At 39.3% G+C, this 15246-nt stretch overlaps 1 protein-coding gene across 1 annotated transcript in view; it reads left to right on the top strand.

Annotated features, from left to right (window-relative positions):
• Positions 1–13395, top strand: part of SACS (sacsin molecular chaperone) — a gene marked incomplete at its 5' end in the record, with an annotated part of 73385 nt that extends 59990 nt beyond the window's left edge. The window contains one exon of the mRNA XM_080798719.1: positions 525–13395. Coding sequence (XP_080654845.1) covers positions 525–12082 — 11558 coding nt within the window. The 3' untranslated portion in view covers positions 12083–13395. The remainder of the gene's footprint in view (positions 1–524) is intronic.
• Between the last annotated feature and the right edge of the window lie 1851 nt (positions 13396–15246).

Here is a 15246-nt window from a genome sequence, read left to right on the forward strand (position 1 = left end):
ATCCGAGACAGGGACTCCCGTCTCATGCCCCTCTGTCATCCTATGCAGCCACGTTTCCTTCCTGGACACATGAAGAAAGGAAATTCATACTGGGTTTGCTTATAAATCACTTACCCTTAAATAGAATGGTACTTAGTTAAGCTTTAGCCACATTTTCTTTCATGCTTTTATTTGTGGAGAGATAACCACTAAAAATTGCTTTCCATGTTGATTCCATTTGTAGAACAGCGTAGGATAATTTTTTAAAATACATGCAAATGCATTTTAAATATTTACTTAAAATAAGCACTTCCAAAGAGAGTTTTTTCTCCCATGAGTCATTGTAAATATAAGTGTATATGTAGATTCTCTGTCGTTATGTAAAAATTATTTTAGCCCAGGTATGCTGAATGTTTGCATTTTTACAGTGTACTTAAACCTTCTAAAAATGGCTTCATAGTACTATCTAGTCTGCAAGAATAGAAAGCTAAATAAGTTATAGTAGAGTTATATCTATTTATAACATTTCTGTATATGATTTACAGGAAGACCATGTACTCAGCTGCAGCTTCTAAATCCAGAACGATTTGCACGTCTTATCAAAGAAGTAATGAATACATTCTGGCCTGGCAGAGAGTTGATTGTTCAGTGGTATCCATTTGATGAAGACAAAAATCACCCATCTGTTGCATGGCTTAAAATGGTTTGGAAGAATCTCTATATACATTTTTCAGAAGATTTGACTTTATTTGATGAGATGCCACTTATCCCCAGAACTACACTAGAAGAAGGTCAGACGTCTGTAGAACTCATTAGACTCAGGATTCCATCATTAGTCATTTTAGATGATGAATCTGAAGCACAGCTTCCTGAATTTTTAGCAGACATTGTACAAAAACTTGGAGGGATTGTCCTTAAAAAATTAGATGCCTCCATACAGCATCCACTTATTAAAAAATACATTCACTCACCATTACCGAGTGCTGTTCTGCAGATAATGGAGAAGATGCCATTGCAGAAGTTGTGTAATCAGATAGCTTCGCTGCTTCCCACACACAAAGATGCTCTGAGGAAGTTTTTAGCTAGTTTAACTGATATCAGTGAAAAAGAGAAAAGAATAATTCAGGAATTGCCAATATTCAAGCGAATTAACCATTTATCTGATCAGGGACTTTCCTCTTACACAAAACTAAAAGGCTGTAAGGTCTTGCACCATACAGCCAAACTTCCACCAGATCTCCGACTCTCTATTTCAGTAATAGACAGTAGCGATGAAGCTACTATTCGCTTGGCAAACATGTTGAAAATAGAGAAGTTAAAGACCACTAATTGCTTAAAACTCATTTTAAAAGATATTGAAAATGCATTTTATTCACATGATGAGGTAACACACCTTATGTTATGGACCCTTGAGAATCTGTCCTCTCTTAAGAATGAGAATCCGAATGTGCTTGATTGGTTAATGCCATTGAAATTCATTCAGATTTCCCAGGAACAGATGGTGTCAGCTGGTGAACTCTTTGATCCTGATATAGAAGTACTAAAAGATCTCTTTTATAGTGAAGAAGAAACCTGCTTCCCACCTTCAGTTTTTACCTCACCAGATATTCTTCACTCTTTAAGACAGATTGGTCTGAAAAACGAAGCCAGTCTCAAAGAGAATGATGTTGTGCAAGTAGCAAAAAAAATTGAAGCCTTACAGGTCAGTTCTTGTCCAAATCAGGATGTTCTTCTAAAGAAAGCCAGAACACTCTTACTGGTTTTAAACAAGAATCACACGCTGTTGCAGTCGTCTGAAGGAAAGATGACCCTGAAGAAAATAAAATGGGTTCCAGCTTGCAAGGAAAGGCCACCAAACTACCCAGGCTCTTTAGTCTGGAAGGGAGATGTCTGTAACCTTTGTGCCCCACCAGATATGTGCGATGGAGCCCACGCAATTCTGGTTGGCTCATCACTTCCCCTTGTTGAGAGTGTCCATATCAACTTGGAGAAAGCCTTAGGGATCTTCACCAAACCTAGCATCAGTGCTGTCTTAAAACATTTTAAAATTGTTGTTGATTGGTATACTTCGAAAACCTTTAGTGATGAAGACTACTATCAATTTCAACATATTTTGCTTGAAATTTATGGATTCATGCATGATCATTTAAATGAAGGGAAGGATGCTTTCAGAGCCTTAAAATTTCCATGGGTTTGGACTGGCAAAAAATTTTGTCCCCTTGCCCAAGCTGTGATAAAACCATTTCATGATCTTGACCTTCAGCCTTATTTGCATAGTGTGCCTAAAACCATGGCAAAATTCCATCAACTGTTTAAGGTCTGTGGTTCAATAGAGGAGTTGACATCAGATCATATTTCCATGGTCATTCAGAAGGTGTATCTCAAAAGTGACCAAGATCTCAGTGATCAAGAAAGCAAACAAAATCTTCACCTTATGTTGAATATCATCAGATGGCTTTACAGCAATCAGATTCCAGCAAGCCCCAACACGCCGGTTCCAATACATCATAGCAAAAATCCTTCTAAACTTATCATGAAGCCAATTCATGAATGCTGTTATTGTGACATCAAAGTTGATGACCTCAATGACTTACTAGAAGATTCAGTGGAACCAATTATTCTGGTGCATGAGGACATACCCATGAAAACTGCAGAATGGCTGAAAGTTCCATGCCTTAGCACAAGACTGATCAATCCTGAAAACATGGGATTTGAGCAGTCAGGGCAAAGGGAACCACTTACTGTAAGAATTAAAAATATTCTGGAAGAATACCCTTCAGTGTCAGATATTTTTAAAGAACTGCTTCAAAATGCTGACGATGCAAATGCAACAGAATGTAGTTTCATGATTGATATGCGAAGAAATATGGACATTCGAGAGAATCTGCTGGACCCAGGCATGGCAGCTTGCCATGGACCCGCTCTGTGGTCATTCAATAATTCTCAGTTCTCAGATTCAGATTTTGTGAACATCACTAGGCTAGGAGAATCTTTAAAGAGGGAAGAGGTTGACAAAGTTGGAAAATTTGGTCTTGGATTTAATTCTGTGTACCATATCACTGACATTCCCATCATCATGAGTCGAGAATTCATGATAATGTTCGATCCAAACATAAACCACATCAGTAAACACATTAAAGACAAATCTAATCCTGGGATCAAAATTAATTGGAGTAAACAACAGAAAAGACTAAGGAAATTTCCTAATCAGTTCAAGCCATTTATAGATGTTTTTGGCTGTCAGTTACCTTTGACTGTAGAAGCACCTTACAGCTACAGTGGAACTCTTTTCCGACTGTCCTTTAGAACTCAACAGGAAGCGAAAGTGAGTGAAGTTAGTAGTACCTGCTACAATACAGCAGATATTTACTCTCTTGTGGATGAATTTAGTCTCTGTGGACACCGGCTTATCATTTTCACTCAGAGTGTGAACTCAATGTATTTGAAGTACTTGAAAATTGAAGAAACCAATCCCAGCTTGGCACAAGATACAGTCATAATCAGAAAAACCCCCTGCTCTTCCAAAGCATTGAGTGCTCCTGTCTTAAGTGTTTTAAAAGAAGCTGCTAGGCTCATGAAGGCTTGCAGCAGCAGTAATAAAAAGCCTCCTGCTGATGCGCCAAAGTCATCTTGCATTCTTCAGATCACAGTTGAAGAATTTCACCACGTGTTCAGAAGAATTGCTGATTTACAGTCGCCACTTTTCAGAGGTCCAGATGATGACCTAACTGCTCTCTTTGAAATGGCTAAGTCTGGCCAATCAAAAAAGCCATCAGATGAACTGCCACAAAAAACAGTAGAGTGTACCACGTGGCTTATATGTACCTGCATGGACACAGGAGAGGCTCTCAAGTTTTCTCTGAATGAAAGTGGACGCAGACTAGGGTTGGTTCCTTGTGGAGCCGTGGGAGTTCTGCTTTCTGAAATCCAGGACCAGAAGTGGGCTGTGAAACCACATGTTGGAGAAGTATTTTGCTATTTACCCTTACGAATCAAAACAGGATTGCCAGTTCACATCAATGGGTGTTTTGCTGTTACTTCAAATAGGAAAGAAATCTGGAAGACGGACACAAAAGGACGATGGAATACCACCTTCATGAGGCATGTTATTGTGAAAGCTTACTTGGAGGCACTCAGTGTCCTGCGTGACCTGGCCACTAATGGGGAGCTCATGGATTATACTTACTACTCAGTGTGGCCTGATCCCGAGTTAGTTCATGATGATTTTTCTGTAATTTGCCAAGGATTTTATGAAGATATAGCTCATGGAAAAGGGAAAGAATTGACCAGAGTCTTCTCTGATGGATCCACATGGGTTTCCATGAAGAATGTGAGATTTCTAGATGATTCTATTCTTAAAAGAAAAGATGTTGGTCCAGCAGCCTTCAAGATATTTTTGAAGTACCTCAAGAAGACTGGGTCAAAAAACCTTTGTGCTGTTGAACTTCCTTCTTCAGTAAAATCAGGATTTGAAGAAGCTGGCTGCAAACAGATACTGCTTGAAAATACATTTTCGGAGAAGCAGTTTTTTTCAGAAGTGTTTTTCCCAAATATTCAAGAAATTGAAGCAGAACTCAGAGATCCTTTAATGAATTTTGTTCTAAATGAAAAAATTGATGAATTCTCGGGAATTCTTCGTGTTACTCCCTGTATTCCTTGCTCTTTGGAAGGGCATCCTTTGGTTTTACCATCAAGATTAATCCACCCCGAAGGACGAGTTGCAAAGTTATTTGATACTAAAGACGGACGGTTTCCTTATGGTTCTACTCAGGATTATCTTAATCCTATTATTTTGATTAAGCTGGTTCAGTTAGGCATGGCAAAAGATGACATTTTATGGGATGACATGCTGGAACGGGCACAGTCCGTGGCTGAAATTAATAAAAGTGATCATGCTGCTGCTTGTCTAAGAAGTAGTATCCTATTAAGTCTCATTGATGAAAAACTAAAAATAAGGGACCCTAGAGCAAAGGATTTTGCTGTAAAATATCAAACAATCCCTTTCCTTCCATTTCTAACAAAGCCAGCAGGATTTTCTTTGGACTGGAAAGGTAACAGTTTTAAGCCTGAGACCATGTTTGCGGCAACTGACCTTTATACGGCCGAGCATCAGGATATAGTTTGTCTCTTGCAGCCAATTCTCAATGAAAACTCACATTCCTTCAGAGGCTGTGGTTCAGTGTCATTGGCCGTTAAGGAGTTTTTGGGGCTGCTGAGGAAGCCAACAGTTGATCTGGTTGTGAACCAATTGAAAGAAGTTGCAAAATCAGTTGATGATGGAATTACACTGTACCAGGAGAACATCACCAATGCCTGCTACAAATACCTTCATGATGCGATGATGCAAAATGAAATAATCAAATTATCAATTGTTGAAAAGTTGAAACCCTTTAGCTTCATTCTTGTTGAGAATGCATATGTTGATTCAGAGAAAGTTTCTTTTCATTTGAATTTTGAAGCGGCACCATACCTTTATCAGCTGCCTAATAAGTACAAAAATAATTTCCGTGAGCTTTTTGAAAGTGTGGGTGTGAGGCAGTCATTTACTGTTGAAGATTTTGCCCTTGTTTTGGAATCTATCGATCAAGAGAAGGGAACGAAGCAAATAACAGAAGAGAGTTTTCAGCTTTGCCGGCGAATAATTAGTGAAGGAATATGGAGTCTCATTAGAGAAAAGAAACAAGAATTTTGTGAGAAAAATTATGGCAAGATATTACTGCCAGATACTAATTTGAAGCTTCTCCCTGCTAAATCTTTATGCTATAATGATTGTCCCTGGATAAAAGTCAAGGACACCACTGTGAAGTACTGTCATGCCGATATCCCCAGGGAAGTAGCTGTAAAGCTCGGAGCAGTCCCAAAGCGACATAAAGCCTTAGAGCGGTATGCATCCAACATCTGTTTTACCACGCTTGGCACGGAATTTGGGCAGAAAGAAAAACTAACCAGCAGAATTAAGAGTATCCTTAATGCCTATCCTTCAGAAAAGGAAATGTTGAAGGAACTTCTTCAAAATGCTGATGATGCAAAGGCCACAGAAATCTGTTTTGTGTTTGACCCCAGACAGCATCCGGTCGATAGAATATTTGATGATAAGTGGGCCCCACTGCAAGGGCCGGCACTTTGTGTGTACAATAACCAGCCTTTTACAGAAGATGATGTCAGAGGAATTCAGAATCTTGGAAAAGGCACCAAAGAAGGAAATCCTTGTAAAACTGGACAGTACGGGATAGGGTTCAATTCTGTGTATCATATTACAGACTGCCCTTCTTTTATTTCTGGCAATGACATCCTGTGTATTTTTGATCCTCATGCCAGATATGCACCAGGAGCCACATCCGTCAGTCCTGGACGCATGTTCAGAGATTTGGATGCAGATTTTCGGACACAGTTCTCGGATGTACTGGATCTTTATCTTGGAACCCACTTCAAATTAGATAATTGCACAATGTTTAGATTTCCTCTTCGTAATGCAGAAATGGCAAAGGTTTCAGAAATTTCTTCAGTTCCGTCATCAGACAGAATGGTCCAGAATCTTTTGGACAAGCTGCGGTCAGATGGGGCAGAACTTTTAATGTTTCTTAACCACATGGAAAAGATTTCTATTTGTGAAATAGATAAAGGTACTGGAGCTCTGAACGTGCTGTATTCTGTAAAGGGCAAGATCACTGACGGGGACAGATTGAAAAGGAAGCAGTTTCATGCATCTGTCATTGATAGTGTTACTAAGAAGAGACAGCTCAAAGACATACCAGTTCAGCAGATAACCTATACTATGGATACCGAAGACTCCGAAGGAAATCTTACTACATGGCTCATTTGTAATAGGTCAGGCTTTTCAAGTATGGAAAAAGTGTCTAAGAGTGTTATATCGGCTCACAAGAACCAGGATATCACTCTCTTCCCACGTGGCGGAGTAGCTGCCTGCATTACTCACAACTATAAAAAACCCCACAGGGCCTTCTGTTTCTTGCCCCTCTCTTTAGAGACAGGATTACCGTTTCATGTAAACGGCCACTTTGCTCTGGATTCAGCCAGGAGAAATCTGTGGCGGGATGATAACGGAGTTGGTGTTCGCAGTGACTGGAACAACAGTTTAATGACAGCATTAATAGCACCTGCATACGTTGAATTACTGATCCAGCTAAAAAAGCGCTATTTCCCTGGTTCTGACCCAACATTATCAGTTTTACAGAACACACCTATTCATGTTGTAAAGGATACTTTAAAGAAGTTTTTATCATTTTTCCCAGTTAACAGGCTTGACCTACAGCCAGACTTATATTGTCTAGTGAAAGCCCTTTACAGTTGCATTCACGAAGACATGAAACGTCTTCTCCCTGTTGTACGGGCTCCAAATATCGATGGCTCGGATTTACACTCTGCAGTTATAATTACTTGGATTAATATGTCTACTTCAAATAAAACCAGACCATTTTTTGACAACTTACTACAGGATGAATTACAACACCTTAAAAATGCAGATTACAACATCACGACCCGCAAGACTGTAGCGGAGAATGTCTACAGACTGAAACACCTACTTTTAGAAATCGGTTTCAACTTGGTTTATAACTGTGATGAAACCGCTAATCTATACCACTGTCTTATAGACGCAGATATTCCTGTCAGTTATGTCACTCCTGCTGATGTTAGGGCTTTTTTAATGACCTTTGCTTCTCCTGACACGAACTGCCACATCGGGAAGCTGCCTTGTCGTCTCCAGCAGACTAATCTAAAGCTTTTTCATAGTTTAAAACTTTTAGTGGACTATTGTTTTAAGGATGCAGAAGAAAGTGAGATTGAAGTGGAGGGATTGCCCCTTCTCATTACACTGGACAGTGTTTTGCAAACTTTTGATGCCAAACGACCCAAGTTTCTGACAACGTACCATGAGTTGATTCCATCCCGAAAAGACTTGTTCATGAATACATTATATTTGAAATACAGTAGTATTTTATTGAACTGTAAGGTGGCAAAAGTATTTGACATTTCCAGCTTTGCAGATTTGTTATCCTCTGTGTTGCCTCGTGAGTATAAAACCAAAAACTGTACAAAGTGGAAGGACAATTTTGCAAGTGAGTCTTGGCTTAAGAATGCATGGCATTTCATCAGCGAGTCTGTAAATGTGAAAGAAGATCAAGAAGAAACACAACCAACATTTGACATTGTTGTTGATACCCTAAAAGACTGGGCCTTGCTTCCTGGAACAAAGTTTACCGTTTCAGCGAACCAGCTTGTTGTTCCTGAAGGTGACGTTCTGCTTCCTTTGAGTCTCATGCACATTGCAGTTTTCCCAAATGCCCAAAGTGATAAAGTTTTTCATGCTCTCATGAAAGCTGGCTGTATTCAACTTGCTTTGAACAAAATCTGCTCCAAAGACAGTGCATTTGTTCCTCTGTTGTCGCGCCACACAGCAAACATAGAGAGCCCCACAAGCATTTTAAAGGCGGTACATTATATGGTTCAGACTTCAACATTTAGAACTGAAAAATTAGTAGAAAATGACTTTGAAGCACTTTTGATGTATTTCAATTGCAATTTGAGTCACTTGATGTCCCAAGATGACATAAAAATTTTGAAGTCCCTTCCATGCTACAAATCCATCAGTGGTCGCTACATGAGCATTGCAAAATTTGGAACATGCTATGTACTCACAAAAAGTATCCCTTCAACTGAAGTGGAAAAATGGACACAATCGTCGTCGTCTGCATTTCTTGAAGAAAAAATACACCTGAAAGAACTATATGAGGTTCTTGGCTGTGTACCTGTAGATGATCTTGAGGTATACTTGAAACACCTTTTACCAAAAATTGAAAATCTCTCATATGATGCAAAATTAGAGCACTTAATCTATCTTAAGAATAGATTGTCAGGTATTGAGGAACTGTCAGAAATCAAGGAACAACTTTTTGAAAAACTGGAAAGTTTATTGATAATCCATGATGCTAACAGTCGACTAAAGCAAGCAAAACATTTCTATGATAGAACAGTGAGAGTTTTTGAAGTTATGCTTCCTGAAAAATTGTTTATTCCTAAGGACTTCTTTAAAAAATTGGAACAACTTATAAAGCCCAAAAATCAAGCCACATTTTTGACCTCATGGGTGGAATTCTTAAGAAATATTGGACTGAAGTACACACTTTCCCAACAGCAGTTGCTCCAGTTTGCTAAGGAAATCAGTGTGAGAGCTAATACAGAAAACTGGTCCAAGGAAACATTGCAAAATACTGTTGATATCCTTCTCCATCATATATTCCAAGAACGAATGGATTTGTTATCTGGAAATTTCCTGAAGGAACTTTCTTTAATACCGTTCTTGTGTCCTGAGCGCGCCCCTGCCGAATTCATTAGGTTTCATCCTCAGTACCAAGAGGTCAGTGGAACACTTCCCCTCATTAAGTTCAATGGAGCACAGGTAAACCCCAAGTTCAAGCAGTGTGATGTGCTCCAGCTCCTTTGGACATCCTGCCCCATTCTTCCAGAGAAAGCCACACCCTTGAGTATCAGAGAACAAGAAGGTAGTGATCTTGGTCCACAGGAACAGCTCGAACAAGTTTTAAGCATGCTTAATGTGAACCTGGATCCTCCTCTTGATAAGGTCATTAATAACTGCAGAAACATATGCAACATAACTACTTTGGATGAAGAGATGGTAAAAACTAGAGCGAAGGTCTTAAGGAGCATATATGAATTTCTCAGTGCAGAAAAAAGGGAGTTTCGGTTTCAACTGCGGGGGGTTGCTTTTGTGATGGTAGAAGATGGTTGGAAACTCCTGAAGCCCGAGGAGGTAGTGATAAATCTAGAATATGAGTCTGATTTTAAACCTTACTTGTACAAGCTACCTTTAGAACTGGGCACATTTCACCAGTTGTTTAAACACCTAGGTACTGAAGATATTATTTCAACGAAGCAATATGTTGAAGTGTTGAGCCGCATATTCAAAAATTCTGAAGGAAAACAGCTGGATCCTAATGAAATGCGCACAGTTAAGAGAGTAGTTTCTGGCTTGTTCAAGAGTCTGCAGAATGACTCTGTCAAGGTGAGGGGTGATCTGGAGAACGTGCGAGACCTCGCACTTTACCTTCCGAGCCAGGACGGCAGGCTGGTGAAGTCCAGCATCTTAGTGTTTGATGACGCTCCGCATTACAAAAGTAGAATCCAGGGGAATATCGGTGTGCAGATGTTGGTTGACCTTAGCCAATGCTACTTAGGGAAGGACCATGGCTTTCATACTAAACTGATAATGCTCTTTCCTCAAAAACTTAGACCCCGTCTACTGAGCAGTATACTTGAAGAACAGTTAGATGAAGAGACTCCCAAAGTCTGTCAGTTTGGAGCGTTGTGCTCTCTTCAGGGCAGATTGCAGTTACTCTTGTCTTCTGAGCAGTTCATCACGGGCCTCATTAGAATTATGAAGCATGAAAACGACAACGCTTTCCTGGCCAATGAAGAAAAAGCCATAAGACTTTGCAAAGCCCTAAGAGAAGGACTGAAAGTGTCCTGTTTTGAAAAGCTTCAAACAACATTAAGAGTTAAAGGTTTTAATCCCATTCCCCACAGTAGAAGTGAAACTTTTGCTTTTCTGAAGAGATTTGGTAATGCAGTCATTCTGCTGTACATACAGCACTCAGACAGTAAGGACATTAACTTCTTGTTAGCGTTGGCAATGACGCTGAAGTCGGCAACGGACAATTTGATTTCTGACACCTCCTATTTAATTGCAATGCTAGGATGCAACGATATTTACAGGATCAGTGAGAAGCTTGACAGTTTAGGAGTAAAGTATGACTCTTCAGAACCATCAAAACTTGAACTTCCAATGCCCGGCACCCCAATACCTGCTGAAATCCATTATACTCTGCTTATGGATCCAATGAACGTTTTTTACCCTGGAGAGTATGTTGGGTACCTTGTTGATGCCGAAGGTGGTGATATCTATGGATCGTACCAGCCAACATACACATACGCGATTATTGTACAAGAAGTTGAAAGGGAAGATGCTGATAATTCTAGTTTTCTGGGAAAGATATATCAGATTGATATTGGCTATAGTGAGTATAAAATAGTTAGCTCTCTCGATCTGTATAAGTTTTCAAGGCCCGAGGAAAGCTCTCAGAGCAGAGACAGTGCCCCCTCTACACCCACCAGCCCTACTGAGTTCCTAGCCCCTGGTCTACGGAGCATCCCTCCTCTTTTCTCCAGTAAAGAAAGCCATAAGACCTCCTCTTCAAAGCATCATTCTCCCAAAAAGCTCAAGGTGAATTCTTTACCGGAAATCTTAAAAGAAGTAACATCAGTGGTGGAGCAAGCTTGGAAGCTTCCAGAATCTGAAAGAAAAAAGATTATTAGGCGGTTGTATTTGAAATGGCACCCGGACAAAAACCCGGAGAATCACGACATGGCTAATGAAGTGTTTAAACATTTGCAGAATGAAATCAACAGACTAGAGAAACAGGCTTTTCTAGATCAAAACGCAGACAGAGCCTCAAGGCGGACATTTTCAACCTCGGCGTCCCGGTTTCAGTCAGACAAATACTCATTTCAGAGATTTTATACTTCATGGAATCAAGAAGCAACGAGTCATAAATCTGAGAGGCAACAACAAAACAAAGAAAAAAGCACACCTTCAGCTGGCCAGACTTACTCTCAGCGGTTCTTCGTTCCCCCCACTTTCAAGTCAGTTGGTAATCCAGTTGAAGCACGGAGATGGTTAAGACAAGCCAGAGCCAATTTTTCGGCTGCCAGGAATGACCTTCATAAAAATGCCAATGAGTGGGTGTGCTTTAAGTGTCACCTCTCTACCAAATTAGCTCTGATTGCCGCTGACTATGCCGTGAGAGGGAAGTCTGATAAGGATGTCAAGCCCACCGCACTTGCACAAAAAATAGAGGAGTACAGTCAGCAACTTGAAGGACTGACCAATGACGTCCACACGTTGGAGGCTTATGGTGTGGACAGTTTAAAAACAAGGTACCCTGATTTGCTTCCTTTCCCACAGATCCCAAATGACCGGTTCACTTCTGAGGTTGCTATGAGGGTGATGGAATGTACTGCCTGTATTATCATAAAACTTGAAAATTTTATACAACAAAAAGTATGAAGGTATTTAAAAAACGAAAAAAAGAGCTAGAGCTTGAGTGTCATAGCACAAATGTGAATTGCTGTACTTCTTACGCTTCGTTGCCAGTTCTTTAAGAATTGTATAAAGCACATTGCAGATCGCTGGGAAGGACTTTGGGGTTGTTGTTAACGTGAAAATCAACGGAGGACCCTGACTGAATCTAAAAGAGAAGGATTTTGAAGACGGTGAGCTGCAGAATTGCTAGATTTATTTGAATGGCTAGGATGGCACATTATTGAACTGCACTTTATGTAACCAAAGCTTAGTGGTTTGTTAGATAAGAGTCTGTGTGTCTGTGATCAGGATGGGGTTACTTTTCTGTTTTTAACATAGTATTTTTGGAGGCGCTAATGAAACACTGGACTTATCATTGGTTTAAACAAGGGGAATTAAGTATTTGGCGTTGATCACTTCTTTAATTGGATCCTCTTTTGGATGCATTATTATCAGCTGGATCTGATTATGAATTTGTTGCAATTTTACATCTTAAATACTCAGTACATTTAAAAATGGTACAGTATTTTAATCCTGAAGATTACTTGATTAAGAGTATGCAGATAGTTCTTCTTAGGGTGCATTGAGTGCACTTTACATCTTTATTTTGAACGGTTTTTTACACCTTATAGTTTACAGGCTTCCTGTTTCATGAAGGAGACATATGGTGGCAGTTCTTATCAGCAGATGTTAATATTGCGTCCAAGAACTGCTTCCCAAAACAATGTGTATCAATGGTTAGGACATTTGCTTTCTGTTTGTTTGTACATATTTTCCACAAATATCATAATTTATATTGTGTGATTGAACAGGATGCAATCTTTCGTTGTCTAAAGGTGCTGCGGTTAAAAAAAAATCTCTTCTTTAAACATGGCACTTAGTGGAATTTTTTTGGATTTTACTTTGAAAACATGAAAAAAGTGTAAAATCATTGTGACAATATCCAGTAGTTTATAAAAGAGGAATTGTCAGCTTGCCTTTTCCCCATGAATGATTCAGAACTGACATTTGATTTTCATCCTGTTTGAGTGTCCTACTATACTGTACTTACTTCAGCATATTTCTTTTGCAGAATGTAAACAAAAGGTAATGATAGTTTATATAAGTGTGCTGGCTGTAAATGATGCTAAATGTAATATTTTATGCAATTAAGGGCTTATGGAATATATTAAAACTTTTTTACTTTTATGATAATAAGGAATGTTTGTGCCTCGACTATTGTATGGCTTCTGGATGTGAAGCTGTGTAATTATTTCTGCTATTATATTAAGTGCCATACTTTTAATAAAGCAAATGTACATATCAAATTGTTGTAACTGGTATTTCCTGAAAATCAAACTTAGTTTCTTCCTTTATAATATTGTGATATATGCACATATGTGTATTTATTGGCAATATTTATGATAGAATTTTTTATTATATTTTAGACTGGAATTTTGGTACATTCTTTTTTATGATTGTGTATTAAGTACTTGATATATACTGGGTTTATTAGGTGCTGGTTTAGTTAAGAGTTTTATTTTCCCTTTTTAGGGAATAAGACTAGCTGATAATGTATGTTATGGGGTGTGTGTGTGTGTGTATGCATGCACATACACATACATATATTTGGACGTAGATACATTAAATATTACAGTTCTTCCATAGGTAGAGGCTGAATTGATATTTACCTTGCCTCAGGAGGGGGCTGCATGTTCGGGGCTAATTTACAGTTGAGCTCTAACAGATAGAAAATGTTCATCCTTATACCTGAGAGACAGGTCTTCAAAACTAGGCAGACCAGGGCGAAGAGGTTTCTGTTCTGGTGCTTACCCTATTCTGGGTCTTGAACTTTCTGGGATGTCTTAAAAAGTGCTTGCTACTTTGAAACTCAGATTCAGTACTTGAAATATATTTTATTGTTTTTTGATACTAAAATGTACACAGAAAACCTTATCTGGCCATTGTGGTAGTTGAGCTAGGTGGAGTTCTGTTTGTTTGTTTTTTATATATGTAAAAAAAAAAAAAAGGTTTATCATACCTTATATACGACCCTTGGATCCAAATGTATTTTAGAATTTGGATATTAGAAAGTTAATACAAGCATTCCCATCTGGGTTGGTAGCACTCTTAAACACATTAATATTTCTGCCATGAAACCTATGAATACTCACCCTAACTTGAATACATAGGCCTGACAGATAACCTCACCTGAATTCCAGTCAGATCTTGCCACCAATAGTTTGCAGCGGGCATATTTGGAAAGTGTTCCTATTTTTGAAGCTTCTTAGATTTTGAAATTCAGGGTAAGGAATTTTTGATGTGAACTAACTTTTGAATTTTATTATTTCATGCTTTCCCATGATTTCAACTTTTCTTATTAAAAGGAATGTGGAAACTGCCTGTGTGTGGAGTAGCCATTCCTGAGTAGCACACAGTCTAGCAGGTTCTGTGCTGCCAGATGAGCGGAGGAGGGGGGTGGTGTTGGTGGAATCTTTATAGCATCTGCGAGGAAGCTCAGGGAGAGCCGTGCAGCCCAGGTAGTTTAAAAAGCAGCAGGGAATGTGACTTCTTGATCTCTGGGTTGTGAGTTTGAACCCCACGCTGGGCATAAAGATTACTTAAAAATGAAATCTTAAAAATAAATATAAAAAACGAGTGAATGAATGAATGAGTAAAAAAATAAAAAGCAGTGGGGAGTTGTTTGTGGTGGTGGTGGGGGGGGGTTGGGAGTGCCGAGAGCCCAAAGGCGACGTTGGCAAAATGTTCAAGTAGTGTATAATAAAATAAAGAGCAGTTGTTCACGGGTCTGATGGTCTGACACATGGATGTGTGGGATTCTCTTCCCTTGGTGCCAGTCGATATCTTCCAGACTTCGTATGTTTTGTAGTTCTCAAGGATAAAATTTGTAGTGCTGGTAGAAAAGAGTAATTAGAGAAGATTTTAATTAGTCCTGTATTCATCAGGGTTCTACCCGAGAAACAGAACCAGTAGTAGATGTCCAGATGTAGATACACAGGGAGATCTATTTCCAGGAAGTGACCGGTGACCGTGGGGGCAGTGGGGGCGTGATCCAGAGTGTGACTCACTTGCCCGCAGCTAAAGCTGCTAACTGCCCATGGGATGTCCTCACGCTTTGGCTTCCAAAGGTTTTTTCCGTTCTCTTGTTT

This window comes from Martes martes (genome assembly GCF_963455335.1).
Source record: "Martes martes genome assembly, chromosome: 3".
NCBI classification, from domain to species: domain Eukaryota; kingdom Metazoa; phylum Chordata; class Mammalia; order Carnivora; family Mustelidae; genus Martes; species Martes martes.